The 27,945-nt window shown below is 34.8% G+C and overlaps 2 protein-coding genes across 3 annotated transcripts; one reads left to right on the top strand and one right to left on the bottom strand.

Annotated features, from left to right (window-relative positions):
• Nucleotides 1-68: 68 nt before the first annotated feature.
• dcun1d2b (DCN1, defective in cullin neddylation 1, domain containing 2b) lies at nucleotides 69-7,962 on the bottom strand. Of its 2 annotated transcripts, none has more exons than XM_073841518.1 (7): nucleotides 6,307-6,328; nucleotides 4,493-4,709; nucleotides 4,255-4,423; nucleotides 2,927-3,057; nucleotides 1,485-1,567; nucleotides 1,112-1,208; nucleotides 69-1,022 (listed from the first exon to the last, which is right to left on the bottom strand). In XM_073841518.1, exons 1-7 carry the CDS (start codon nucleotides 6,307-6,309, stop codon nucleotides 943-945), a joined length of 780 nt encoding a protein of 259 aa, XP_073697619.1. In that variant the 5' UTR covers nucleotides 6,310-6,328; the 3' UTR covers nucleotides 69-942. The 2 variants fall into 2 exon arrangements, with proteins under 2 accessions (XP_073697619.1, XP_073697620.1); XM_073841519.1 differs by lacking the exon at nucleotides 6,307-6,328 and adding an exon at nucleotides 7,822-7,962 and having other exon boundaries at nucleotides 390-1,022.
• On the top strand, nucleotides 7,846-26,558 carry tmco3 (transmembrane and coiled-coil domains 3). The gene is made up of 13 exons (XM_073841520.1): nucleotides 7,846-7,983; nucleotides 12,530-12,970; nucleotides 14,797-14,976; nucleotides 16,325-16,519; nucleotides 16,701-16,829; nucleotides 18,140-18,232; nucleotides 19,990-20,179; nucleotides 20,664-20,781; nucleotides 22,592-22,787; nucleotides 22,867-23,017; nucleotides 24,228-24,307; nucleotides 24,379-24,528; nucleotides 25,926-26,558. Exons 2-13 carry the CDS (start codon nucleotides 12,560-12,562, stop codon nucleotides 26,037-26,039), a joined length of 2,007 nt encoding a protein of 668 aa, XP_073697621.1. The 5' UTR covers nucleotides 7,846-7,983; nucleotides 12,530-12,559; the 3' UTR covers nucleotides 26,040-26,558.
• Nucleotides 26,559-27,945: the final 1,387 nt, after the last annotated feature.

Here is a 27,945-nt window from a genome sequence, read left to right as displayed (position 1 = left end):
TCTGTGCAGATTTCTCTCCTGATTCAGACCAGACCACTTTTCCACTGGCGGAAGCGTTATTACGGATTATTATTTGAGTTGAAAATGTGTTAATGATGGATTGTTTCATCTTTTGTCTTCTCCAGATGTTAACTGATGGACTGGAGTGGTTTTGTGGATTATTGTGATGTTTTTATCAGCTCTCATTCTGACGGCACCCATTCACTCACTGCAAAAAAATTTTTTTCTTATATAGATTTTTTGTCTTGTTTCCAGCCAAAATCAAGACGGATTTTCTAGATGTGTAAAAAATTTTGTCTTGTTTTCAGAAAAAAAGTGCGTTTTTGGTTGAAACAAGCAAAATAATCTGCCAATGTGATAAGAAAAATAATCTTGTTTTCTTGTTTTCTGCTTACCCCATTGGCAGATTATTTAGCTTGTTCTAAGCAAAAACTTAATTTTGATTTGTTTGTTTTTTTAAACATTAATAATTTTTACTCGTCTAGAAAATCCTTCCCGATTTAAGAATTTTTAGATATTTTGGCTGGAAACAAGACAAGCATTTTTTGCAGTGCTGCAGAGGATCCATTGGTGAGACACTGATGGAGTGACATATTTCTACAGTCTTGGATGGCCCAAGGTTGAGCACATAAATTTTTGAGTCAAGTATTCCTCTGAACAGTGAAATTTCAAAACAAACGCAACTGACATGTTTGATTGTCGACGTCACATGACTAAACAAAGCTTATTCTGCACGATTAATACTGACACACAACCAGACATGCACCTGTATGCTGAGCTTGTGACATGCTGTTGAAAACACACCGGTGTGAGTGTGCTATGAAGCCCGACAGATTGTCATGATGTGATCATGTAGTTCAGTCAGGGAATGCACTGAAATGCATTTGTTTGTTTTCAATTATAAAGTCAGTATAGAGAGACTCGGCCTCCCAGAAGCGCTCATTATAGAGTCTGGTGATTTCCTGCCGTCACGATCGGCCGAGCGAATTCCACAAAGTCATCGATGAGCACCGGCCACGCACCTGATGACAACGAAACACAATCGCCATCAAACGCTGACTTGAATATTCAGTTTCATTCTGAAATAGTGAAGTTGATGAATCAGACTCACCCTCCTCGTCATAGTTGGACATGTCATCTGCGATCATGTTTCCAAAGTCCAGCAGCAGGTTCCACGTGTCTTTAGGGATGGATTTTTTATGATGCTCCTTTACAGAAACAAGACAGATGAGAAGCAAAACCCATCATGGGTTGAATTTCAGATCGAACTCCAGACAGGTACGTGAACACGTGTTTCAGAGAGCAGAATCACACGCTGCGTTCTCAGCATCAGCGTCAAATACATATATATAGTGTCACCAGAAATAGCCCTGGTTTAGTTTAGTTATGTTGAACAGATCAGTGATGCAGTGAGAATGTGTTTTGTGTGTTTCTACACAGGAGCGTGTGGTTTTGTGATTATAGTTATTTAATAAGTGACATACCACAAGGAAAGTGTTCCAGAGGTCAAGAAACTTAAAGCGGCCGGTCAGAATGAGATTCCAGTAGGCCACAGCCATCTCCAGATCTGAGACACAACAAAACACATTTATGAAGGTAAATTTAGGACTTTTCAACACCAAGTTAAGAAAATGTAAGGAATAAATTGAATGGAGCACAATATGTCAATATGTGACCTTGGACCACAAAACCAGTCATAAGTGTCAACTTTTCTCAATTAAATAAATAAGCTTTTCCATGGATGTATGGTTTGTTAGGATAGGACAATATTTGGCTGAGATACAACTATTTGAAAACCTGGAATCTGAGAGTGCAAAACAATCTAAATATGGAGAAAATCACCTTCAAAGTTGTCCAAATGAAGTTTTTAGCAATGCATATTAATCAAAAATGAAGTTTTGATATATTTATGGAAGGAAATTGACACAATATCTTCATGCAACATGATCTTTACTTAATATCCTAATGATTTTTGGCATAAAAGAAAAATTGATAATTTTGACCTATACAATGTATGCTCCAGGGTCACATATGGTTGTATTACTAAATCCTCTGACCACACTTACTGTAAAAATGCTTTCTTACTTAGATTTTTTTGTCTTGTTTCCAGCCAAAACATCAAAAAAATTTAAATCAAGAAGGATTTTCTAGACAGGTAAAAATTATTTTTCAGAAAAAAAAACAAGTCAAAATTAAGTGAGTTTTTGCTTGAAACAAGCAAAATATATATATTTTTTTCAGTTTGAAACAGGATTTTTGTGCTTACCCCATTGGCAGATTATTTTGCTTGTTCTAAGCAAAAACTCACTTAACTTTGACTTGTTTTTTTCTGAAAACAATGATTTAAGATTCTTCTTGATTTAAGATTTTTTTGATATTTTGGCTGGAAACAAGACAAAAAATCTAAGAAAGTGCTGCAGAAAGTGATGTTCATCCTCAGTTTTTCTTTCATGTTTTCCAGTGCAAATCTAAAGATTCCAACATCAAGGTACGTTTACTGGAGAAACACAATGGTAAGTCATCTTGTTTTATGAGAAATTGATCAAAATGCAGTTTATGATTAAAACAAGAACAAATATCTGCCAGTGGGCTCTAGAAAAATCTACTTAATTCAAAGGGAAAACAAGTTTTCATTCCCCAATTGTTCTTGTTTTCACTTCATTTTGTCAAGGAAAAAAGACTTCAGTTCTTCTGTCATTGTGTTTCTCCAGTAAACATATCCGATTTAAGGACGTTGAGATATTTGCACTCGAAAACAAGACAAACATTTGGAAGAAGATTGCATGGCAAAAATGATTAAAAAAAATCAGGTTTACTGCCCACCAACTAAATAGACCTGTGTTTGTATGATCACACCGACCTGCACTACTGCACCACCCCTGTGTAGGGAACAGCAGAGCTGACATTTACTAGAATAATCACTCACCTAAGCTCTTCTGCCCGGGGCTCTTGGCAAAGCTAAACGTGAACTGATAGAAGTCTCTGAACTTCCCAGAATCCTTCAGCTCCTGCTCTAGTCTGGGTAAAAGACTTCTCAGCTTCTCTGGACTGTCACACCTACACAAACACATGCAAAACACGCTGTAAGAGGAAATACTGCATGGGAATCATGTCGAACTGTATGAAATCAGGCTTTATCATGGATCTCACACTGCAAAAAAAGACTTATCTTACTTAGTATTTTTGTCCTGTTTCTAGTCAAAATCTAAAAAAAATTCTTAAATTAAGATGCATTTATTAGATAAGCAAAATCACATACAATATTTAGTCTTGTTTACAAGGCAAAAGTGCAGTTTGCTTAAAATGAGTACAATTATCTGCCCGTGGGGTAAGTAATACTCATTTTAAAAATATTTTACTTACCCCATTTGTGGATTATTTTACTTGATTCTGAGGGAAAAAACTAAATTAAGTGCTTAAAACAAGATTAAATATCTTATGTCATTTCGCGTCTTAATTTAAGAATTTTTTTATATTTTGACTCGAAAAAAGACAAAAATACTAAGTAAGAAAAGCCTTTTTGTGCAGTGCATTTCATTACATTTGTATTTTATTATTTATTTTTGATTGTCTTGTGTAGAGCTGCTTTACAGATCAAATTAAATTTGTTTCATAATTGATGATTTTGCAACATTAACATATATTGTTTATTACTGTTAAGCTGCTTTTGTACTGTATTGAGCTTGTTTTAATAATCAAAACATTTCTAATTATTATCAATGTTAAAAACAGTTGTGCTGCACAATAGTTTTGTGGAAACCATCATACATTTTATTTTTTTAAGGATTCACAGATGAATAGAAAGTTCAAAATAACAGCATTTATTTGAAATAGAAATCTTTTCTAACATTATAAATGTCTTTACGGTCACTTCTCATCAATTTAATGCATTCTTAATGATTAAAAGTACCGATTTCCTACATTCTCCAAACTTTTAAATAGTAATGTATTATAGTTTCCACAAAAATATTGGGCAGCAAAAGTGTTTTTAACATTGATAATAATCTGAAATGTTTCTTGAGCAGTAAATCAGTATATTAGAATGATTTCTGAAGGATCATGTGACACTGAAGACTGCAGTAATGATGCTGAAAATGCAGCTGTGCTTCGCAGAAATAAATTACATTTTAACAGATATTCACATAGACAACAGTTATTTTAAATATTAATAATATTTCACATTTTTTACTGTATTTTTGATTAAATAAATGCGGAAGTGTCTTGTTTTGGTTTTGTGAACAGCAGGTATCTCACCCCAGCTCTGACATCCCGTCCAGGAACTCTTTTCTGCTAAACTCGCACTGCGTCGCCGCTCTGAACTTCCAGGCCACGATCAGGACGCTGACGCTAGCCGGATCCAGCACGAGGTCGTCGCAGAACTGCTGGATCCCGTCGATGCCGATCTTATTCTCATCGTGTGGATCTGCAGACACAAGCAGCACAAATGAAGGTCCAAACACACACAGACACAGACTCGCTCACGGCGGCTCACCTTTATAGCGGTTGTAGAGCTGATCCAGCTTCTTGCGGTCCACCGGTGTTTTCATGGGGTCTCTGCGGGAGAGCTCAGGGTTCTGGAAGTAGTTATTGCTGGCCGTCTCTAGTCTCCAGTCATTGTGGGTCAGGCAGTACAGGGCGGTTCTCTCTGCGGCCCGCGTGAAGGACGTGAACTGACGGATCTTCTCCTTCTGGGACGACTTCAGTTTATGCTGGAGGAGGAGAAGAGAACAACGAAACCAGCCTCAGTAACCCGTCTGCCCTACTGTTAACCATTAGTTACAGTAAACACGGGTCGTTAGTCAAGCCTGTCACCAGTGTGTGGAATCTCAACATGACACGACACCACAGGATATTAAAAAAAGTAATTACTTTTAAAATTAACTTTTTATCTTACAATTCCAAGTTTATGTATATAATTCCCAGTTTGTCTTACGATTCTGTTTCTTTTTCCATGCAATTCCCAGTTTATAACTTATGATTCCGTCTTTTTTATCTGCAATTCCCAGTTTGTCTTACGATTCCGTCTTTTTTACTTGCAATTCCAAGTTTATATTTTATGATTCCGTTTTTACTTGCAATTCCCAGTTTGTCTTACGATTTTGTTTCTTTTTCCATGCAATCCCGATTTTATATCTTACAATTCCGTCTTTTTTACTTGCAATTCCAAGTTTATATCTTACGATTCCATCTTTTTTATCAGCAATTCCCGGTTTGTCTTACGATTCCGTCTTTTTACTTGCAATTCCCAGTTTATATCTTACGATTCCATCTTTTTTTTTACTTGCAATTCCCAATTTATATTTTATGATTCTGTCTTTTTACTTGCATTTCCCAGTTTATATCTTATGATTCTAACTTTTTTTCACAGAATTTCAGAGTAAAAGAGTGTATTTCAATATTAGTATTAGTGATTACCTATTATTTTTTATTCTGTGGCACAACCAAAAACAGAATCACAACATGTGAAGTCAAAATTCAGAGAAAAAAGTCAGAATTGTGTAAACTAAAAATTGCAAAGGAAAAAAAATCAGAATTCTGAGTTTACTTCTTAGAAAAAGACTTAAAAAACTTTAAAAAGTCAGAATTGTGAGATAAAAACACATTTTTTTATGTAAGTGGACAATACTCCCACACCTATAAACAGTTACTATATTTATAACCATTATATTTATGCCAGATTACCAGTTACTACAGTCAAATTACATTCATATTAGATCTTTAAAAAGTTTCAGAATTTATCTTTATTATTTTTCGAGGACAATGGTTTACCATATGACACAACTTACCATAGTAATATGTGTAGAACAGGTAATATAATATTTACGGAAAACAGTTTACCAGAGTAAACGGACATCACATGTATATGACATTATGAAGATTAGAAAATGTTTATCACATCCTTATATACGAAGAGCCTGATTTGAAGGTTAAATCAAACCTTTATCATAAGTACAGTGGTTTAACCATGATATAGTAATAGTATGAGCTGGTAATACCCTGGTATTCTAAAATGCATCACAGTATTGATTACCACATTCGTACACCATGATATTAAGGTGTTATTACTGTAGTATTCTAGTTTCTGAAGGGTTAAAGAGCTCAGTATGAGAAGAGGAACCGGTTCCGGTGAGCCGCTTCGACTCAAACCCCCTCATCTGACTCTCCGTTTCCCTCATAAACTGCCGCTCGGAAAACAGCGCGACTGAAGCGCAGAACGAGCGTCTGTCTGCAGTCGTCAAACTGCCCCGGTGGCATTTCAGATAAACACTACTGCCCCCTGCGCGCGCCTCGAGTTTGCTCACCTACCATCTTTTCACGCGCTGCTTCATCTCCGGCGGATCTCCCAGTGCGCATGCGCGGAAACCCACCACAGCTCGCACTCAGGGGAACGCTGGGAATTGTAGTTTTTACACCTATGCGGCTCTCAAAGTTAGTATATAGTTGTGAATAATTACTGAATTATTTGTAATTACAAAAAAATATTGCTATGAGTAATCATATGGCAAAATCAAACAGCTCAACCTACAAGTTTCCCCACATTTATGACCATAATCTATGGAAGTCCATTTTATCACTACGGAATAAAAAAAAAAAAAAAAAAAAGGTAATTGTGACTTTTTTTTCACAATTCAGTTTTTTATTGCAATACCCTAAGTTCTTATCTGACCATTTGGACTTTTTGAATGAAATAAACTAACGATTCTAAGAAAAAAAAGTCTGAATTGGGAAATATAAACTTAGAATTCTGACTTTCTCTCAATGTTGAGTTAACATTTTGCAAGGAATAAAAAATAAAGTTAATTGCAAAACTTTTTTTTTTGTCACAATTGTGAGTTCGTATTTTTTTCTCAGTGAGAAACTATGAATTTATATCTCAGAATTTTGCATTTATATGTCGCAATTGTGTTTTTTAATTGCGACTTTTTCTCTCACAATTCATACTTTTTTTCTTGCAATTCTCTTTGTACCAAATAAACTCACAATTCTAAGAAAAAAAGTGTAAATTGTGAAATATAAACTTAGAAATCGGACTTTCTTGCAATTTTAAATTGACATTTTGCAATTCTGGTGTGTTTTTTTTTTTGGCAAGGAATAAAAAAAAAATTATTGCAACAATAAAATTTTAAATGACAATTCTAAGTGAGAAAGTATGAGTTTATGTAGCAGAACTTTGCATTTATGTCGCAATTCTGTTTTTGTTGTTGTTGTTAAAATAGATAATTTCGACTTTTTGTTTGATAATCCTGCCTTTTTTCTCGCAATTTCTAGTTTATATCTCACAATTTTTACTTTTCATAACTTCTTTTCTTCTCAGAACTGCTAGATACTTGCAATTTTTTTGTTTATATCTCGCAATTCTTAATTTCTAGTATTATGATAGATAGGCTACTCATAAAAAAGTCGCAATTCCATTTTTTTTTTATTGTTATTCCGTTAACATTCAGTGACTCCTAGATAATTCCATTCATTATTTACTCGCTTCTTCCAGGAGCAGAATGAGAACTACAAATCCCAGAATGCACTCGCGTCTGTTATGATTCAGAAGTCAGCACAGTTCTGTTTTCAGAGCTAATAATCATCAAACAGCTGAAAAACGAGCACTGACAGCAATGACAGCCACCGATCTGTGCGACACACAAACGCGACTAACGTTCGTCGATGTTCCGCTAACTTTCGGCGAAGTTTAATCGAGTATGCGCGCGTCCGTTGCCGCGGGCTCGAGTCTGTCAGGAGCCGCTCAACGGTCGCCCGCGCTCGGATAACACTCTGATCATCCCCCGCGAACCCGTTACCTGCTCTGGGACTCAAACTGGATCTTACCGGCGGATGTCTGTGTCTCCGGTAGCCTTATGCCGGTTTAGGAGCCGCCTGAGGCCGGTGTGCGCGCGCAGCGCTCGCTCTCAGTATGTGGCGTCACAAGAGCGCGATTGTTTCCTTCATTGACTGACGAGTTCTGCCAGTTAACAGCACTGCACTTACCAGGTATGAGTTAGTAACGTTACTCTCTTTCTCTCTCTGTATTAGCGCTGATATGAACGCGTTTGTTAATGTAGTTGAAGTCAATGATTGAGGCAGCCGTGAGGAATTATCCGCTGAAACGCGTTTGATGGAAGAAGGGTCAAATCCCGGGGATGATTCGGTAGATATCCGCCTTATACTTTCAAAAACACATTTCTAGTCATGCTAATTAACGCGAAGGCAGTCGACATTAGTCAGTTATTAAGTGAAATGATTCTTAAACATCAATAACGCGTCATCGCTGTGTGTCTGTGATGCTCATGTGTGTCATATTACATCTGGAGCATTTGATTAAAATGGAAATATTATGTATATTTAATTTTTCCTTAATGTTATTTTATATATTTTAGATTTCATTTAGATTAGTCGTTATGCATTTGTTCCACCTCCTAAATTCAATAATGTACACACTGCAAAAAATGCTTTTCTTGTTTCCAGTCAAAATATCTAAACATTTTTAATCAAGAAAGATTTTCTAGATGAGTAAAAATGCTTGTCTTGTTTTCAGAAAAAACAAGTCAAAATTAAGTGCATTTTTACTTGAAACAAGCAAAATAATCTGCCAATGTTTGGAATAAGATTTTTTTGCTTATCCCATTGGCAGATTATTTTGCTTGTTCTAAGCAATTTTTTTTTTTTTTTTTTTTCTGAAAACAATATATTTTTTTTTACTCATCTAGAAAATCCTTCTCGATTTAAGAATTTTTAGATATTTTGGCTGGAAGCAAGGTAAAAAATCTAATCTAGAAAAACATTTTTTGCAGGGACAAGTTAATATAATCTATAAACCAAGAAAAGATTAAACAATAGCTAATAGAAATTAATAAATAAAAGTTGCTGAGAGATCTAGAAATATAAATTGATATTAGTTAGCAAAAATCAGACAGCTCAGCCTATAAGTTTTCCATATTTATAGACATATTTTTTAGAAGTCCTTTTCACCACAGAGTTAAAAATATAAAAAGGTAAGTGTGACTTTCTCTCTCACAATTCATACTTTTTCTTGCTCAGATCTCACTATTTGGACTCTTTGCATGAAAAAAAATCACAATTATAAGGAAAAAAGTCTGAAATGTGAAATATAAACTTTCCTCTGAACTTTTCTTTTTTTCTTTGTACATTTTAGATTTCATTTAGTTTAGTTAATAATATGCATTTGTTCAACCTCAAAAATTAAACGATATACAAATAAGTTAATAAAATCTATAAACCAATGAAAGATAAAAACAATAGCTAATAGAAATCTAAAAATAAGAAAAAGTACAAGCTTGTATAAAAAAAAAAATATATATATATTCTTATTAGTTTCTTATTAGGATACTAGCATTTATAAATGTGAATCTGACAAATCTATGATTTAATTAATAAAACCTAAGCATATCATAACTTCATAACTTTTTTTTGATAGTAGTTCTTCCCTCCATTAATATTCCACTGTCAGTCAATCTTTAATGGGAATTTAATGAATGTTAATATTGAAAGTTTAACTCTAGCACAATGTCACTTACTAATTTAGGCTTATGCATATTTTAAAAAACATCTATTTAATGTTTTTTTTTTAATTGTTATTTAATACATTTATTATCCAACAGAGAGTGCATGCAGCATATTATCTGTGTAATTTTTCTGAGATGGTAGTGTGACGTCATCAGATGATCATTATTTGATCAATATGAGCTGACGAACTGAATTCTGCTGCTGCAGTCTGAGTGCTGTTGATTTCTGAGTTTTTCAGCCTTTTTTCTGATGATTTAGTGAAGAAATGCTGATGAATATGAGAGTGTGTCAGTGCCTGCAGTGCGTCTCAACCTGTATTTCTGCAGGATGTAGGTGTGACGGCGGTAAACACACAGCTTGTTTGTCTAGTTAGTGACACACCTGTGAGCTCAGCTGATTCAGAAGTCTTTAACATTGATCTGTAGGGTGAGAACATAAGCTTTCATATCTATATAGAAGTGTCCACAATACAATAAAACAGATTCCATGTATGCTCGTCACACTGTCATAAAACAGACTAATCTGGATTACTGGGGTAATCAGTAGGGCTGGGCAATTTGGCTTAGAATCAAAATCTCGATTAATTGAACATTTTAACCCGATTACGATTAATGAACGATTATTTTATTTATTAATAAAATAATATTTAATTATATTTATATAATATTTATTTTTAGTTCACTGACAAGTTTTGTACAGTTAATATGTTCACATATTACAAGCGAGAGATTTTTGGATGAAGGGTGCATTACTTGATTTTAAAATAATTGAAGGAAACACACTATCTACGATCTATGATTATTAATTGAACATCAGTGTTGAACAACTGAAATTAAAGCAAGCATTGCTTAAAACGAAAAGTCACATTTTTCTTGAAAATAAATAACTTGCACTATTGGAAACAAAATAAATAATTTTCAATGTTTTTCATATTAAAAGTAGAAAATAAGCAGTATCTCCTCTAAATAAAATTACCCTTGTATATCCTGTAAATACTTTTTACTGTATAAATACTGTTTAAGCTCTCCATCGACATGTCGGCGGAATAACGGAACGGAGCGCTAGTGTTTTTTAAAGGGAAAGTAATTGAAATAATCTTCCTGGAAAAATTTTAACGATTATAGGTTCTGAATGTCGATTTCGATTATTTTTCGATTAATCGCCCAGCCCTAGTAATCAGTGTTAGAGAGTGTTCATTACATTACTCAAGAACCTCTATATGCCAGTGTTTTAGTTTAATATAAGTGAGTTTGTCTTTGTTTGTTTTATTATTGTGTTTTTCATTAAAAATGTGAGCCTGGAACACAAAACCAGTCTTAAGTAGCATGCAAAATATAGGTCAGAATTATCAATTTTTCTTTTATGCCAAAAATCATTAGGATATTAAGTAAAGATCATGTTCCATGAAGATATTTTGTAAATTTCCTTACGTGAATATATCAAAACTTAATTTTTGATTAGTAATGTGCATTGCCAAGAACTTCATTTGGACAACTTTAAAGGCGATTTTCTCAATATTTGCACCCTCAGAAAACCATACATCAATGGAAAGCTTATTTATTCAGCTTTCAGATGATGCATAAATCTCAATTCCAAAAAAATTGACCCTTATGAGTGGTTTTGTGGTCCAGGGTCACTTTAATTTTTTTTTTAAGTAAGAGGAAAGTCCAAAGATCTATTCATTTATTTGCATTACAACACTGGGTTATATGGAGACCCAAACATGCTATGTGCATATATGTGACCCTGGACCACAAAACCAGTCATAAGGGTCCATTTATTGAAATTCAGATTTATGCATCATCTGAAAGCTGAATAAATGAGACAATATTTGGCTGAGATACAACTATTTAAAAATCTGGAATCTGAGGGTGCAAAAATATCTAAATATTGAGAAAATCGCCTTTAAAGTAGTCCAAATGAAGTTCTTAGCAATGCATATTACTAATCAGAAATTAAGTGTTGATATATTTACGGTAGGAAATTTACTAAATATCTTCATGGAACATGATTTTTACTTAAGGTCCAAATGATTTTTGGCATAAAAGAAAAAACTTTTTTTTTTAACCCATGCAATGTATTTTTAACTGTTGCTACAAATATATCTGTGCTACTTTGTGGTCCAGGGCCACAAATAATAATGAACATCAAACTAAACATTTGTTTTAAAGTAAGAGGAAAATCCAAAGATCTATTTATTTATTTGCTTGCATTACAAACCTGGGTTATATGGAGCCCCAACCATGATATGTGCACATACGTGACCCTTGACCACAAAACCAGTCCAGGGCTGAGATACAACTATTTGAAAATCTAGAATCTGGGGGGGGAAAAATCTAAATATTGAGAAGATTGCAGATTTTTAAATAGTTTTATCTCAGCCAAATATTTTCCTGTTTATTCAGCTTTCAGATGATGTATAAATCTTAATTTTTTAAAAAAAGGACCCTTATGACTGGTTTTGTGGTCCAGGGTCACATATATGCACATATCATGTTTGGGGCTTCATATAACCCAGTGTTGTAATGCAAATAAATGAAAAGACTATTGGATTTTCCTCTTACTTTAAAACAAATGTTTAGTTTGATGTTCATTATTATTGGACCACAAAACCAATCATAAGGGTCAATTCTTTTAAATTGAGATTTATGCATCACCTGAAAGCTGAATAAATAAGCTTTAGATTGATGTATGGTTTTCTGAGGGTGCAAAAAATATCTAAATATTGTGAAAATCGCCTTTAAAGTTGTCCAAATGAAGTTCCAAGCAATGCATATTACTAATCAGAAATTAAGTTTTGATATATTTATGGTAGGATATTTACAAAATATCTTTACTTAATATCCTAATTATTTTAGGCATAAAAGAAAAATCTATAATTTTTTTTACCCATGCAATGTAAAATGTTTTGGCTGTTGCTGCAAATTTAGGTCACATATGAGCAAAACATAGTTGAGATGATTCAGAATGATGTGTGGAGTGATTAATCTGCACGTTTGTTTCTCTGTGTCAGCGCTCTGATCATCAGCGTGTGGATGTGATCATGCGAGCTCTGTGTGCGGTGCTGTGTCTGGGCCTGGTGGCGGCTCTGAATCGCAAACAGCAGGTGGCGCCGCAGGTCCGCAAGGCGCCGCAGGTCTTCCCCGGGAACCAGTGGGTGACGGAGAACTGCAGGCGGCTCTCCAACCTGCTGCGGCAGAAGCAGTCGGCCGTCCGTAAGCTGAGCGCGGCCGGAGTGGCGGTGGAGAGGGACAAGGCGCTGGCGGCGCCGGAGAAGCTGTTCCGCGTTCACACGCTGGAGGTGTTTCAGCGAGAGTTAAACGAGAGCGAGCGTTCGCTGTTCGAGGCCGTGGAGGGGCTGCAGCGAGTGCTCAAGGGGAACCTCAGAGACGTGGTCAGCATGAAGGACAGCAGCCGCCAGAGACTGCAGGCGCTCAGGGAAGCTGCCATCAAGGTCAGTGCCATATCCTGCAGAAATCTACAGAAGCCTGTCTTGGGGCCAATAAGATCTTTGCGTTCTCATGTAATAATGACCCATATAGGCCTGACCCTCAGTTATTTTAACCAGGTTTGTACTAAGACAGTGATATTTATAGACTAAACTTTGTACACACAAAATGAATCCAGCACATGCAGTTCACCTCCAGAACAAACATGTACAGATAATGTACTCACCCCCTTGTCCTCCAAGATGTTCATATCTGTCTTTCTTCAGTTGTAAAGAAATTGTTTTTTTTGCCATTTCAGGAATGTTCTCCATATAGTGGACTTCAATGGTGCCCTGAGTTTGAACTTCCAAAATGCAGTTTAAATGCAGCTTCAAAGGACTCTAAACGATCCCAGCCGAAGAAGAAGGGTCTTATCTAGTGAAACGATTGGTTATTTTCCAAAAATATTTCTTTTTAACCACAAATGCTGGTCTTGTCTAGCTCTGCGATGCGCATGTGTATTCTGTTTACTCCGGTTCAAGACAGTTAGGGCAGAGGTTTTCAAAGCCAAAGGTTCGCAAAAGTATTTTGCTGGACTACAAATTTCATTTTTGTAATATTTTGAAATGTGCTATGATTTCATATTCAAAAGTGACTTATATAATGCATTTAATTTCAAATAAGCAAAACGTAAACACTTAAAAGCGGGCACTTCAAGGTTTCTATAAATATTAGGGATACACCGAATGTTTGGCAACCAAAATTCGGTGACAAGGCAGAATAAATGATAGCGAACAATGATGTGACACGATCCAATAGAGGCGTGCACTGATGATCAAACATGTGGTCAGTGTGGAAGCATTTAAAAATCATTCCCAGCAGCGACAGCGAGAGACTGTTTAGAAGCGCATCGCATGTCTTCATGAGGAGAGAAAGGTTACTGTATGATGACTGAAATCATCCATTAGTCAATCAACTCCAGAACGTTCTGTTGTCTAATACACCAGACACCAATTGTGTTTATTCTGACAGCAGCTCCTTAGCCAGGGTTCAAAGACCAAAGATGACAATCATTCACAAATCTGCTGCTGCCAGCAAACACTAGGACTGAGCTCTTCTTGTGGGTTTACCACTAAATAAAACTCAACATGTTAGTATTGTCATTTTACTGCTGTTCTGGAAAATTAAATAAAAAACTATCATTCCAACAGCTCTATTAATACATTTATTCTAACATTCTCCTTTGCTCAACAAGGCTGCATTTATTTGTACATTAGAAACACATGCCTGATTCAAGAAGGGGCTCTTAAAAATCTCCAAAAAATATTATTTTACTTACTCATAACTTATTAATTTGAAGTTAAATTGTGGTTTGTTGGCAAAAAGCAAATATTGGCTGATTAATTTATGCAAAAAAAAAAAAAATTGGCAAAATACATCTGCCTTCAGCCCAGTGTGTAATTTTGTTCGGCTTCGGCCAAGAATTTTCATTTCGGTGCATTTCTAAGCAAAGCGTAAACACTTAGCAGGAGAAAATGAGCCCTTTGAAGCTGCATTTAAACTGCATTTTGGAAGTACAAACTCGTGGGCACCATAGAAGTCAACTATATGGAGAATATTCCTCAAATGTTTTCCTAAAAAAGCATAATTTCTGTACAGCTGAAGAAAGAAAGCCGTTAACATCTTGTTTGACAAGGGCTGAGTAAATTTTCTGTTAATTTTTGTTCTGGAAGTGAACTAATCCTTTAAGCTTTTAAATGTTTCTTATATTCTGGGCTCCTCTGCTTGCATTTATATAGTTTGCATCATCAACGAGCTTAATCTTCTAAAGTGAGTGAATGTGTGTCTGCAGGAGGAGCAGGAGTACATGGAGCTGGTGGCGGCGGAGAAACACCAGCAGGAGGCGCTGAAAGTGGCGCAGGACGGCAACAAAACCCTGTCCATGCTGGACGAGATCCTGGAGGACGTGAGGAAGGCCGCTGATCGTCTGGAGGAGGACATCGAGGAACACGCCTTTGACAATAACAAACAGGTGCGGGCTTCAAAACACAGCTGTCAAAGATGAAATACGGCGCGGTGAAGAAGAATGTCTCTGAACCTGAAATACAGACCTTCACGTACGTACAGAGTAAAATATGAACTATCTGTGAAATGCTTGACATCGACTGAACAGAACATATGTAATCACCTAAACATTATGAAGAAACACGTAATGTGTGTGTGCGTGTGTGCGGTTGCTCTCGTAATCCTAAATACGTTTTACAGTTCATGTTTGGAATAATTAAGATTTTTGAAAGACTAATTAATGTTTGCAAAAGTCTCTTTGCTCAGTTTAACAAATTAAAATAACTATTTTCTATAAGAATAAATTATAGAATGTATTACATTTACTTATTTAGCAGACGCTTAATATTGTATTTTAATAATAATTTTTAAATAATAAATAAAAAGAAATCAGGTAGCTAGAATAGAAAAAATGCGTTTGAGTCAATTTTAATGTATTTGTTTTTTAATTAATAAAAGGAAAACGAGTAGATCAAACAGAAAAGTAATAGAGAACACTAGTGTTAGAGAGTCCATTTTTTAAATAAATAAAAAGAAAACAAGTAGATCAAATAGAAAGAGAATAGAAAACACTAGTGTTAGAGAGTCCATTTTTTTATTATTGTTTTAATAAATAAAAAGAGTAGATCAATATAAATAGAATAGAGAATGCTAATTTTAGAGGGTCAGTTTTTCATAATTGTTTTAAATAAATAAAATGTAAACAAGTAGATAGAATAGAAAAACAATAGAGAACTAGTTTTAGAGGGTCAATTTTTTATTTTTTTATAAATAAAAAGAAAAGAAGTAGATAGATAGAAAAAGAATAGAAAACAGTAGTGTTAGAGGGTCTATTTTTTATTTTTTTTATTTTTTAATAAAAAGAAAACGAGTAGATCAAATAGAGAACACAAGTGTTAGTCAATTTATTTTAATAAATAAAAAGAAAAAGTAGATAGAATCGAAAGAGAAGAGTCATTTAGAGGGTCATTTTTTAAAATAAATATGAAAGAAAACAAGTAGATCAAATAGAAAAAGAATAGAAAACACTAGTTTTAAAGGTTCCTTTTTTATAAATAAAAAGAAATCAAGTAGATCAAATAGAAAAAAGAATAGAGAATGCTAGTGTTAGAGGTTTAAACTATTTTTTTTATCATAAAAAATATTATTTTTCTGGTGATGCAAAGCAGCTATTAGCCCCGTCTTTATTGTCATTAAAAATATAAATTTTAACACTTTTTACTTTATATTTTATCTCTTTTTTGGTGTAGCATAACCTACCTAGCTTAAATTGTGAAAGAATGAGTATTAGTTGACGTTCATCTCTGTGTGTCCAGATGAAGGGTGTGAACGTGGAGGCCGTCCTGAGGGTGGAGGAGGATGAGGAGGACGGCAAGAGGAAGAACGCGTCGAGGCAGGTGGCCAAAGGCAATCTGGGGCTCAGCATGCTGATCGACTCTCAGAATAACCAATATGTGCTGACCAAACCACGCGACTCCACCATCCCCCGCGCCGACCACCACTTCATCAAGGTCAGCACCTGACCTCTGACCTCTGACCTCTCACTGAGTGTGAGCCAAACGCAGGCTCAGCACTTTCACTCGGATGAGAAACGATCAACAAAAACCTTCATTTCCAGTTTGTTTAGAAGACAGTCTCATGTGACATTAATGTAGATATAATCGAATGTGATTTCACTGTGTTTGGCCGCAGGATCTGGTGTGCGTGGTCATGTTGTCTCTGCCGTGCGGCTGGCTCTGTACGCTGATGGGACTGCCGCCCATGTTCGGTTACATCATCTGTGGGGTTCTGCTCGGCCCATCCGGACTCAACAGCATTAAAGTGAGGCATAAACCTGTTCAGATACACTGCTGTTTAAAAGTTCAGGATCAGTACGATTTTTTGATGTTTTTTTTTAAGTTTCTTATGCTCATCACGGCTGATCAAAAATACAGAAAAAATATTAATATTATTATGATGCAAACAATGTTTTTCTATATTAATATACATAAAAATGTAATTTATATCTGTAATTTTCAGAATCATTATTGCAGTCTTCAGCGTCACATGATCCTTCAGAAATCATTCTAACATACCGATTTATTAACATTTATTATTTGTGCTGCTTTATATTTTTTTTGCAACCTCTGATACTTTTTTCAGGATTCTTTGATCGATAAAAGGTTACAAAGAACAGCATGTATTTAAAATAGAAAGGTTTTCTAATAAAATACACTACTGTTCAAAAGTAAGGGGTCAGTAAATTTCTATTCTTGCTTTTTTTTGAAAGAAATTAATACTTCTTTTCACCAAGGATGTGTTAAATTAATAAAGAGTTATAGCATAGATTTTCACACTGCAAAAAAATGCTTTTCTACTAGATTTTTTTAACTTGTTTCCAGCCAAAATCTAAAAATTCTTAAATCAAGAAGGATTTTCTAGACAAGTTAAAAATATTGTCTTGTTTTCAGAAAAAGCAAGTCAAAATTAAGTGAGTTTTTGCTTGAAACAAGCTAAATAATCTGCCAATGGGGTAAGAAAAATAATCTTGTTGTTTGAAATAAGATTTTATTGCTTACCCCATTGGCAGATTATTTAGCTTGTTCTAAGCAAAATCTCACATCACTTTGACTTGTTTTTTTCTGAAAACAGGAAAATAATTTTTACTTATCTCAAAAATCTTTCTGATTTAAAATGCTTTTAATATTTTGGCTGGAAACGAGACAAAAAAGTAAAAAAAAGCATTTTTTGCAGTGCATTGTTAGATTTGCATCAAATCACAGGTTCCAAAAAATATTTGTCAGCACAACTGTTTCCGACATTGATCATTCTAATAATAAATCAGCATATTAGAAGGATTTCTGAAGAATCATGTGGCACTAAAGACTGGAGTAACAGCTGATGAAAATTCAGCTTTGCATCACAGAAATAAATTATATTTTAAAATATTTTAAAATTAAAACCGTTATTTTAAATTGTAAAAACATTTTGCAATATTAAAAGTTTTTTTCTGTATTTTTGATCAAATAAACGCAGCCTTGATGAGCATTAAAAACTTTAAAATACATTAAAAATCCCAAACTTTTGAGGTGCAGTGCACATGCAGATCTCACTGGACACGTATGTGATGCTGTTTCCTGTTCCTCCTGCAGTCTATGGTTCAGGTGGAGACGTTAGGAGAGCTGGGTGTGTTCTTCACTCTTTTTGTGGTTGGTCTGGAGTTTTCACCTGAACGCCTCCACAAGGTAAGAACAGGTGCAACACGAAAAGGACAAAAGACAAAATCAACAGGCTTGAGAAAAGAGCTTATTTAGTGAAACTTGTTTAGTTCCAAACCTTACGAGGAAAGAAGATGTCGTTTTAAAGATGAAGCCACTGACGTCTGTAGTATTTTTGTTTTCCATGCTACCGTCAGCAATCTTCAAAATATCATCTTTGGAGTTTAACATCTTGGAAAAAACTTGAGGTTGAGTAAACAATGACAGGATTGTTTTTTTGTTTTTTTTTTGGATGAACTGTCTCTTTAAGAAAAGCATGTGGAATCATTTAATTGGGTGGAGATGTGTGAAAAGTCACTGCAAAAAGAGCCAAACCTCCAGTTGTTCAGGAGATTCGTCCTCTAGTGCCGCAGAAATACAGCAAAAACCGAATCAGACGTATTTCTCATCTGTGTGCTGCTGGAAACACAGTTACTCAGCGTTTGGTTTCCTGTTCATTATGCAACAAATTACAAACCAACCACTAGTTACTGTGTCTCACTTCACTTCTCATGTACAGACAGACAGATGGATAAATGGATAGATAGTTAGTTAGACAGAAAGACTTGGGGTCAGTTGCATAATGATCATTTACTCACCCCCATGTCATCCAAGATGTCTTTCTTTCTTCAGTCGCAAAGAAAGTTTTTTTTGAGGGAAACATTCCAGGATTTCTTCTGGAAGTGAAGTAATCCTTTAAATACATCCAAATACATTTACATTTAGATTCAAGTTAGACCTGTCTTTAGTCCTACAAAGCTGACTAAGGGTGTGTTCACACTTGTCAGGTTTGGCTCGATTAAAACAAACCGGTGGAGCGACTGCTCTTCATTTCAGTAAGTGTGAACACTCTGGTGCAGTTCGAATGAAATATGTACGCAACACGGACCAAATACTTCTAAATGAACCAAAATCAGGAAGTAATGACAAGATGTAAGCTATGTGATATGATTTCATCAAGGGAACAAGCGGTGTATCCAAAACAAAATGAGCAGAGGGCAAACGTGGAGCAACGAGGAGGTAAAGGGCCTTTTATGAGCTCTTTGTGAGTTCACAGGTGGTGAAAATAAAATCATATACACGCAAGATGTGACCAGATGTGTCATTCTACCTTTTTGGCCAAATTAACCAAACAAACTGAAATACAAGTGTGAACACAGCCTAACTTGTAAGACTAGTCTACGCCTCTTACACTGCAAAAAATGATTTTCTTACTTACTTCTTACTCAGATTTTTGTCTTATTTCCAGCCAAAATATCTAAACATTCTTACATCAAGAAGGATTTTCTAAACAAGTAAAAACTTACTTTGTTTTCAGAAAAAAACAAGTTGAAATTAACTGTTTTTGCTTGAAACAATCAAAATAATCTTTTTTTCAGTTTGAAATATGATTTTTTTTTGCTTACCCCATTGGCAGATTATTTAGCTTGTTCTAACCAAAAGCTCACGTAATTTTGACTAGTTTTTCCTGAACACAAGAAAATCTTTTTTACTTTTTAGAATTCATAATTTTTAGATATTTTGGCTTGAAACAAGACAACAAACCTAAATAAGAAAAGCATTTTTTGCCGTGTGTGCAACCAGCGAACAATGTACATAATTATAACGCACTCATTATGATCAGAAAGTAAAGTAGTGATTTCCAAGTTCTACTTTTGACTTTCCTTGCATCTCTAAATGATTTACCCAGTCGTAACATTGTCCCGAGGACAGCAGATGGATGTGATGTGATGGTTGTTGTTCAGGTGTGGAAGATCTCGCTGCAGGGCTCTGGGTATCTGACTCTGCTGATGGTGGCCGCTGGACTGGTCTGGGGTCAGCTGCTCGGCCTTCACCCCACACAGACCGTCTTCGTCTGCAGCTGTCTGTCTCTCTCCAGCACTCCGCTGGTGTCTCGCTTCCTGGCCGGAGGATCCAGAGGAGAATCGAAGGATGGTGAGATCAGGATAGAGACCTTCAGCTGGAGATCAGTGCACCTGTCTGATCTGTGTTTATGAACGTGTGTGTGTGTGTGTGTGTGTGTGTGTGTGTGTGTCTGTGTGTCTGTGTGTCTGTGTGTGTGTGTGTGTGTGTGTGTGTGTGTGTGTGTGTGTGTGTGTCTGTGTGTCTGTGTGTCTGTGTGTCTGTGTGTGTGTGTGTGTGTGTCTGTGTCTGTGTCTGTGTCTGTGTCTGTGTGTGTGTGTGTGTGTGTGTGTGTGTGTGTGTGTGTGTCTGTGTGTCTGTGTGTCTGTGTGTCTGTGTCTGTGTGTCTGTGTCTGTGTCTGTGTCTGTGTCTGTGTCTGTGTCTGTGTGTGTGTGTGTGTGTGTGTGTGTGTGTGTGTCTGTGTGTGTGTCTGTGTGTGTGTCTGTGTGTGTGTCTGTGTCTGTGTCTGTGTCTGTGTGTGTGTGTGTGTGTGTGTGTGTGTGTGTGTTCAAGCAGGTGAGCTGGACTACAGCAGTGTTCTGCTGGGCATGCTGGTCATGCAGGACGTGCAGCTCGGCCTCTTCATCGCGGTGATGCCCACGTTCATTCAGGGAGGAAATGGAGACGTAGACAGGTGGAGCAGCACTTGCAGGGACACATTCATTAAGGATGCATTAAATCAATCAAAAGTGACAGTAAAGACATTTATAATGTTACAAAAGATTTATTTTTTAAATACATGCTGTTCTTTTGGACTTTCTATTCATCTGTGAATCCTACAAAAAAATGCAGTAAATCAGTATATGTGACCCTGGACCACAAAACCAGTCATAAGGTTAAATTTGACAAAACTGAGATTTATACATCATATGAAAGCTCAATAAATAAGCTTTCTATTGATGTATGGTTTGTTAGGATAGGACAATATTTGGCTGAGATACATCTATTTGAAATCAGAAATCTGAGGATGCAAAAAAATCAAAAAGACTGAGAAAATCACCTTTAAAGTTGTCCAAATTAGGTTCTTAACAATGCATATTACAAATCAAAAATTACATTTTGATATGTTTACAGTAGGAATTTTACAAAAAATCTTAATGGAACATGAACTTTACTTAATTTCTTAATGATTTTTGGCATAAAAGAAAAATCAAAAATTTTGACCCATGCAATGTATTTTTGGCTATTGCTACAAATATACCCCAGCGACTTAAGACTGGTTTTGTGCTCCAGGGTCACATATTAGAATGACTTCTGAAGGATCATGTGACGCTGAAGACTGCAGTAATGAAACTGAAAATTCAGCTGTGCATCACAGACATAAATTACAGTTTAACAGATATTCACATAGAAAACAGATATTTTACATTGTAATAATATTTCACAATTTCTACTGTATTTTTGATCAAATAGACTTCTTTAACAAACATTAAAAAACAAACTTTTGCCTTTTCCCGCTCAAAAGTTTGGGATCAGTAAGACTTGTATTGTTTTTAAAAAAAAAGTGTATTTTGTATAAGGCTGCATTTATTTAATTAAAAATACAGAAAAAAAAACAATAATACTGCAATTTTTTATTATAATATACAATAATAGTTTTTATTTTAATATGATTTAAAATAAAAATTAATTATTGTGATGTTGCGAATTTTCATCAGATGTTACTCCAGCCTTCAGAAAACATTCTAATATGCTGATTTATTATTAGAATTATCAATGTTGGAAACAGTTGTGCTGCCAAATATTTTTTGGAACCTGTGATTGTTTTTTCAGGTTTCTTTGATTAAGAACAAGTTAAAAAGAACAACATTTATTCAAAATATTTTCTAACAATGTAAATCTATCACTTTTTATTAATTTAAATAATAGAAAATAGAAAGAAAAATAATTTTACTGATCCCAAACTTTTGAAAAGCAGTGTATATTGTTAGAAATCCTTTCTCTTTTTTAAATAAATGCAGTTTTTTTTTAAACATTTATTGATCAAAGAATCCTGAAAAAAGTATCAGAGGTTCCAAAAAAATATTAAGCAGCACAACTGTTTCCAACATTAATAATAAATCAGTATATTAGAATGATTTCTGAAGGATCATGTGACACTGAAGACTGGAGTAATGATGCTGAAAATTCAGCTTTGTATCACAGGAATAAATTACATTTTAAAATGCATTCACATAGAAAATGGTTATTTTAAATTTAAATAATATTTCACAATATTACTAGTTTTTTCTGTATTTTTGATCAAATAAACGCAGCCTTGGCGAGCAGAAAAGTTGTTTTTAAAAACCATCAAAAATCTTACTGATCCCAAACTTTTGAGCAGCAGTGTATATTTACTAAATAAAATATTTGCAAAAATAAAATGAAGCTTGTAAAGATGTCAAATGCAAAAAATGAGCTTCATTTTCTTTGGGACATGAACATTAACCTGTGTTTCTGGTCAGTGTGCTGATGGGGGCGCTGCATGTGCTGGTTCTGGTGGCTCGTGTTCTGGTGTCTCTGGCGGCCGTGCTGCTGATGTGTTGGCTGCTGCGCTCTCATCTGGTCGGTCCGTTCTACAGGAAGCTGCATGCGGAGAGCAGAGGGAACAAGGAAATACTAGTGCTGGGCACCAGTGCCTTTGTCTTCCTGATGCTGACGGTAAGTCGCTCACTTGTGCTGAGAATGAGCTGGAGTGTCGTCTTTCCTCAGGTTTGATGTTGAAACGCTGATGTTTCAGGTGACAGAATTCATGGATGTGTCGATGGAGTTGGGCTGCTTCCTGGCAGGAGCGCTGCTCTCCTCACAAGGTCACATGGTCACCACTGAGGTCATGAGCTGCGCTGAACCAATCAGAGACTTCCTGGCCATCATCTTCTTTGCATCGATTGGTAAGTGGAGCTGAAAACATGTATGTGACTCTGCACTGCAAAAAATGCTTTTCTTACTTACATTTTTTGTCTTGTTTTCAGCCAAAATATCTGAAAATTCTTAAATGAAAAAAATCTGACAAAACAAGTCAAAATTAAGTGCATTTTTGCTCGAAACAAACTAAATAATCTGCCAATGGGGTAAAAAGAAGAATCTTGTTTTCTGTTTGAAATAAGATTTTTTTTCTTACCCCATTGGCAGATTATTTGGCTTGTTCTAAGCAAAAACTCACAAATTTTTTTTCTGAAAACAAGAAAATAATTTTTACTTGTCTAGAAAATCCTGCTTGAATTAAGAATTCTTAGATATTTTGGCTGCAATAAAGGCTGCAAAAATCATAGTAAGAAAAGCTTTTTTTGCAGTGTGCACCACAAAACCAGTCATAAAAGGGTCAGTTTCTTGAAATTGAGATTTGAGAAAGCTGAATAAATAAGCTTTCCATTGATGTATGGTTTGTTAGGATAGGACAATATTTGTTGAGATACAACTTTTCGAAAATCTGGAATCTGAGAGTGCAAAAAATCTAAATATTGAGAAAATCACCTTTAAAGTTGTCTAAATGCACCGCAAAAAAAATCATTTCTTAGATTTTTTTAAAGATTTTGTTTTCAGCCAAAATATAAAAATATTCTAGACGAGTAAAAATTATTGTCTTTTTTTTTTTTTTTTTTTTTTCAGAAAAAAAATCTAAATTAAGTGTGTTTTTGCTTGTTCTAAGCAAAAACTCACTCGCAAAAACAAATCCTTCTTGATTTAAGTATTTGTGGATATTTTGTCAGGAAACAAGACAAAAAATCTAAGTCAGAAATGCATTCTTTGCAGTGCATTTGGACAACTTTAAAGGTGCTTTTCTCAATATTTAGATTTTTTGGCACTCTCAGATTCCAGATTTTCAAATAGTTGTATCTCAGACAAATATTGAGCCTAACCCTAAGTAAGAAAAGCATTTTTTGCAATGCATATTACTAATCAGAAATAAAATTTTGATACGTTTACAGTAGGAAATTTACAAAATGTTTTCATGGAACATGAGCTTTATTTAATATCCTGATGATTTTTGGCATAAAAGAAAAATGTATAATTTTGACCCATACAATGTATTTTTATCTATTGCTACAAATATACCTGTGCTACTTCAGAGGTATATCTAATGACTGTTGTTTTCCACAGGACTGCACGTGTTCCCGACCTTCGTCCTGTATGAGCTGACCATCCTGCTGATCTTGACCTTCTCGCTGGTCATTATGAAGGTAATTGTGTTCATATCAAGCTCATTTCTTTCCTCTGATGTGAGAATCTCACTGTGATGTTTTGTTGTCAGTTCATAATGGCGGTGGTGGTTCTCTCTGCCATTCTTCCTCCGGGATCGCGTCACATCCGCTGGCTGGTGTCTGCCGGACTGGCGCAGGTCAGCGAGTTCTCCTTCGTCCTGGGCAGTCGTGCTCGCCGGACCGGCATCATCTCTCGAGAGGTTAGTGATCTCACTGCATTCATCTGACGACGAATTCTCTCTCTTTGCTCCCTGAATGTTTTCTCCAGTCTGTATAGTCATCTCTTTCTAGTGCACTATGTGCTTTCAGACATGTGTATGAATGTGTTGATTATTATGGTTGATTAAAAGTATTAAAAAACATTTTCGTTAATTGAAATAAAATATTAATGTTTGACCTTTTTCTAAAACTAAAACTGAAATATAAATCAATTAAGTGTAAATAGAAATATTACAGAATTACTAAAACTTAAACTAAAATTAAAATATTTTTAATCTTTTTTTATATATTTTTATTAGTTTTTGTTGTTTATTAATTTTATTTAATTTTTTGTTATTTTAAAGGATTAGTTCACTTCCAGAGCAAAAATGTACAGATAATTTACTCACTCCCCTTGTCTTTCTTTCTTCAGTCGTAAAGAAATAGTTTCTCTCCATATAGTGGACTTCTATGGTGCCCTGAGTTTCAATTTCCAAAATGCAGTTTAAATGCAGCTTCAAAGAACTCTAAACGATCCCAGCCGAGGAAGAAGGGTCTTATCTAGCCAAACGATTTTTCATTTTCTTAAAAAAAAAGCACAATTTATATACTTTTTAACCTCAAATGCTCGTCTTGTCTAGCTATGCAATGCATACTTTGTGCACTCCAAAACTAGACGAGATTAGAAAGTGTAAAAATATTAATTAATTTAAGAAAATGACCGATCGTTTCGCTAGATAAGACTCTTATTTCTCGGCTGGGATTATTTAGAGCCCTTTGAAGCTGCATTTAAACTGCATTTTTAACTTTCAATCCCTTGAGCACCATTGAAGTCCACTATGTAGAGAAAAATCCTGGAATGTTTTCCTCAAAAAAACGTAATTTCATTGCGACTGAAGAAAGAAAGACATGTAGATCTTGGTTGACATGGGGGTGAGTAAATTATCAGGAAATATTTATTTTGGAAGTGGAGTAATCCTTTAAGTTGAAGAGCTGAAACTAAAACTGAAATATAAATCAATTGAAGCTAAATAGAAAAATTACAAAAACGACTAAAAATCACAAAAGTACATAATAAAATTACTGACGCTACAAAATTTAAAATTAAAGCTAATTCAAAATATTAACAAAACTATAGTAGTATATAAATAGTGTAATAAAATGTCTGTGTCATTGAGTTGTTATTATTATAGTTTTAATATTTGGAAGTTTTCTGTTTTAATTTTTTGCCTTTTTTTTTTATTTCGTTTTTATTAATAAATTAATTTTTTGTGTTATTTTTTACAGTTAACATTTATTTATTTGTAAGTTTTTTTTTCATTGTTTTAGTTTTAAGTATCTGTAATAACCCTGGCTATATTTCCATGAGCTCCTCATGCTCCTCTGTTGTTCCTCACAGGTGTATCTGCTGGTTCTCAGCGTCACCACTTTAAGTCTCCTCCTGGCTCCGGTCTTATGGAGAGCCGCTACACTCAAATGCATCCCGCGGACCGAGAGGAAACCGCTCACATGAGCTGCGGCGCACACGGATGAGCTGCGTTACGCATTAATGCATCATATTGATGCCAACAGAAGGGTGGGGCTTTAATATATGAAATATTTTCGCAGTCATGAACGTAAAGGGCACAGCTTGCAAAAGGAAGACTCTGCCTTTTATAACGTGTCATCATGTCTTCTATTTAACCAAACCTTATTTATTTCTGTAATATGTGCCTTGAAATGATCTGATGTCAGCAGACGAGCCAAATAATGCACTTGTTATGAAGTAAAGCGGCTTTCGCACTACAGATGTCGGTACGTGTTGATAGATATGTGAGTTTACTGAAGAAGATTCACAGAAGAGCTAAAGCTTGACCGGATTCACTCATGATTCATGCAGAAGTTGAACTCTAAGCACAAGGTGGCAGTTCTTTAGTAGGAAGATAATTCAATTAATCATAGACAAACTATAACTGGAGTATTCTGAATTCTTTCTGGACTGTTGATTCTCAATCAGGATCAAATCGTACTATTAAAAACATCTCTTCAGTCATTGGGGTTTCTTTATTTGTTAGATGATATGAACATCTTGTGATTATATGCAGTGTTAAAACCACCAGACACACTATGACATGATCAAACAATAATGTTTCAAAGACATAGGCTACTAAAACAATCTTACATAAAAGTAAAGGAGCAGATAATGTAAACATGCTACTGTAGGTATATATACAGTCAAGCCCAAAATTATTCATACCCCTGGCAAATTCTGACTTAAAGTTACTTTTATTCATCCAGCAAGTTTTTTTTTATTGGAAATGACACAGGCTTCTCCCAAAAGATAAAAAGACGATGTACAAGAGGCATCATTGTGGAATTTTTTTTTTTTTTTTACCAGTGGAGACATGCAAAATGCTGCTCAGCAGTTATAGAAAGCGTTTGATTGCTGTAATAGCCAATAAAGGCTTTTCTATTGATTATTGAGAAGGGTGTGAATAATTTTGGACATGCCACTTTTTGTTCAAATGTAAATAAAAGATGAGTAATAATTTTTTCCACAATGATGCCTCTTGTACATCGTCTTATTATCTTATGGGAGACATCTGTGTCATTTCTAATAATTAAAAAAATTGCTGGTTGAATAAAAGTAACTTGAAGTCAGAATTTGCTAGGGGTATGAATAATTGACTATAAATATACACTACCGTTCAAAAGTTTGGGGTCAGTAAGACTTGTAATTTGTCTTTAAAGAAGTCTCTTCTGCTCATCAAGGCTGCATTTATTTGATTAAAAAATACAGAGAAAAAACAGTAATATTGCAAAATGTTTTTACAATATAAAATAATGTTTTTTATTTTAACATACTTTAAAATAGAATTTATTCCTGTGATGAAAAGCTGAATTTTCATCAGCTGTTACTCCAATCTTAAGTGTCACATGATCCTTCAGAAATCATTCTAATATGCTGATTTATTATTAGAATGATCAATGTTGGATAATATCAACAGTTGTGCTGACAAATATTTTTTGGAACCTGTGTTTTTTTTTTTTTCAGGATTCTTTCATGAATAACAAGTTTAAAAAGTACAGTGTTTATTCAAAATATAAATATTTTACAACAATGTAAATTATTTATTATCTTGTAATAAACTTTTAATTATTAACTTAATACATCATTGGTGAATAAAAGTATTAATTTCGTACAAAAAAAAAAAGAAACAATAAAAAGTCTTAAGTTTGATTGAGTCTTGATTGAGTCTATGTGATTTCTTTGATTTTTATTCTTCAGTTTTGTAAAAACTAATACTATATGCTCAAATTGGTCTGAAGAGTTGGGCTGAGTTTAGTGGTTCTAGTTTGAAAGCTCTAGGAGGAGAAATTGTAGTCTCATAAGAACAATTAATGAGAAGAAGAAGCTTAAATAGCAGATCAGTAGGTTT

Source organism: Garra rufa, chromosome 6 (genome assembly GCF_049309525.1).
Source record: "Garra rufa chromosome 6, GarRuf1.0, whole genome shotgun sequence".
Classification (NCBI taxonomy): Eukaryota; Metazoa; Chordata; class Actinopteri; order Cypriniformes; family Cyprinidae; genus Garra; species Garra rufa.
The sequence above is the reverse complement of the archived record's forward strand: the minus strand, read 5'-3'. Positions and strand labels throughout refer to the sequence as shown.

Excerpts from the sequence above, each read along its gene's own strand:
- dcun1d2b (XM_073841518.1), bottom strand. Across the intron at positions 4,424-4,492 it reads GCTCTACAACCGCTATAAAG|ATCCACACGATGAGAATAAG; the intron begins GTGAGCCGCCGT and ends TTGTGTCTGCAG. Across the intron at positions 3,058-4,254 it reads GACGGGATGTCAGAGCTGGG|GTGTGACAGTCCAGAGAAGC; the intron begins GTGAGATACCTG and ends GTGTTTGTGTAG.
- tmco3 (XM_073841520.1), top strand. The coding sequence starts at position 12,560 with ATGCGAGCTCTGTGTGCGGTGCTGTGTCTGGGCCTGGTGGCGGCTCTG. Across the intron at positions 16,830-18,139 it reads CCGGACTCAACAGCATTAAA|TCTATGGTTCAGGTGGAGAC; the intron begins GTGAGGCATAAA and ends TTCCTCCTGCAG. Across the intron at positions 22,788-22,866 it reads TTGTCTTCCTGATGCTGACG|GTGACAGAATTCATGGATGT; the intron begins GTAAGTCGCTCA and ends CTGATGTTTCAG.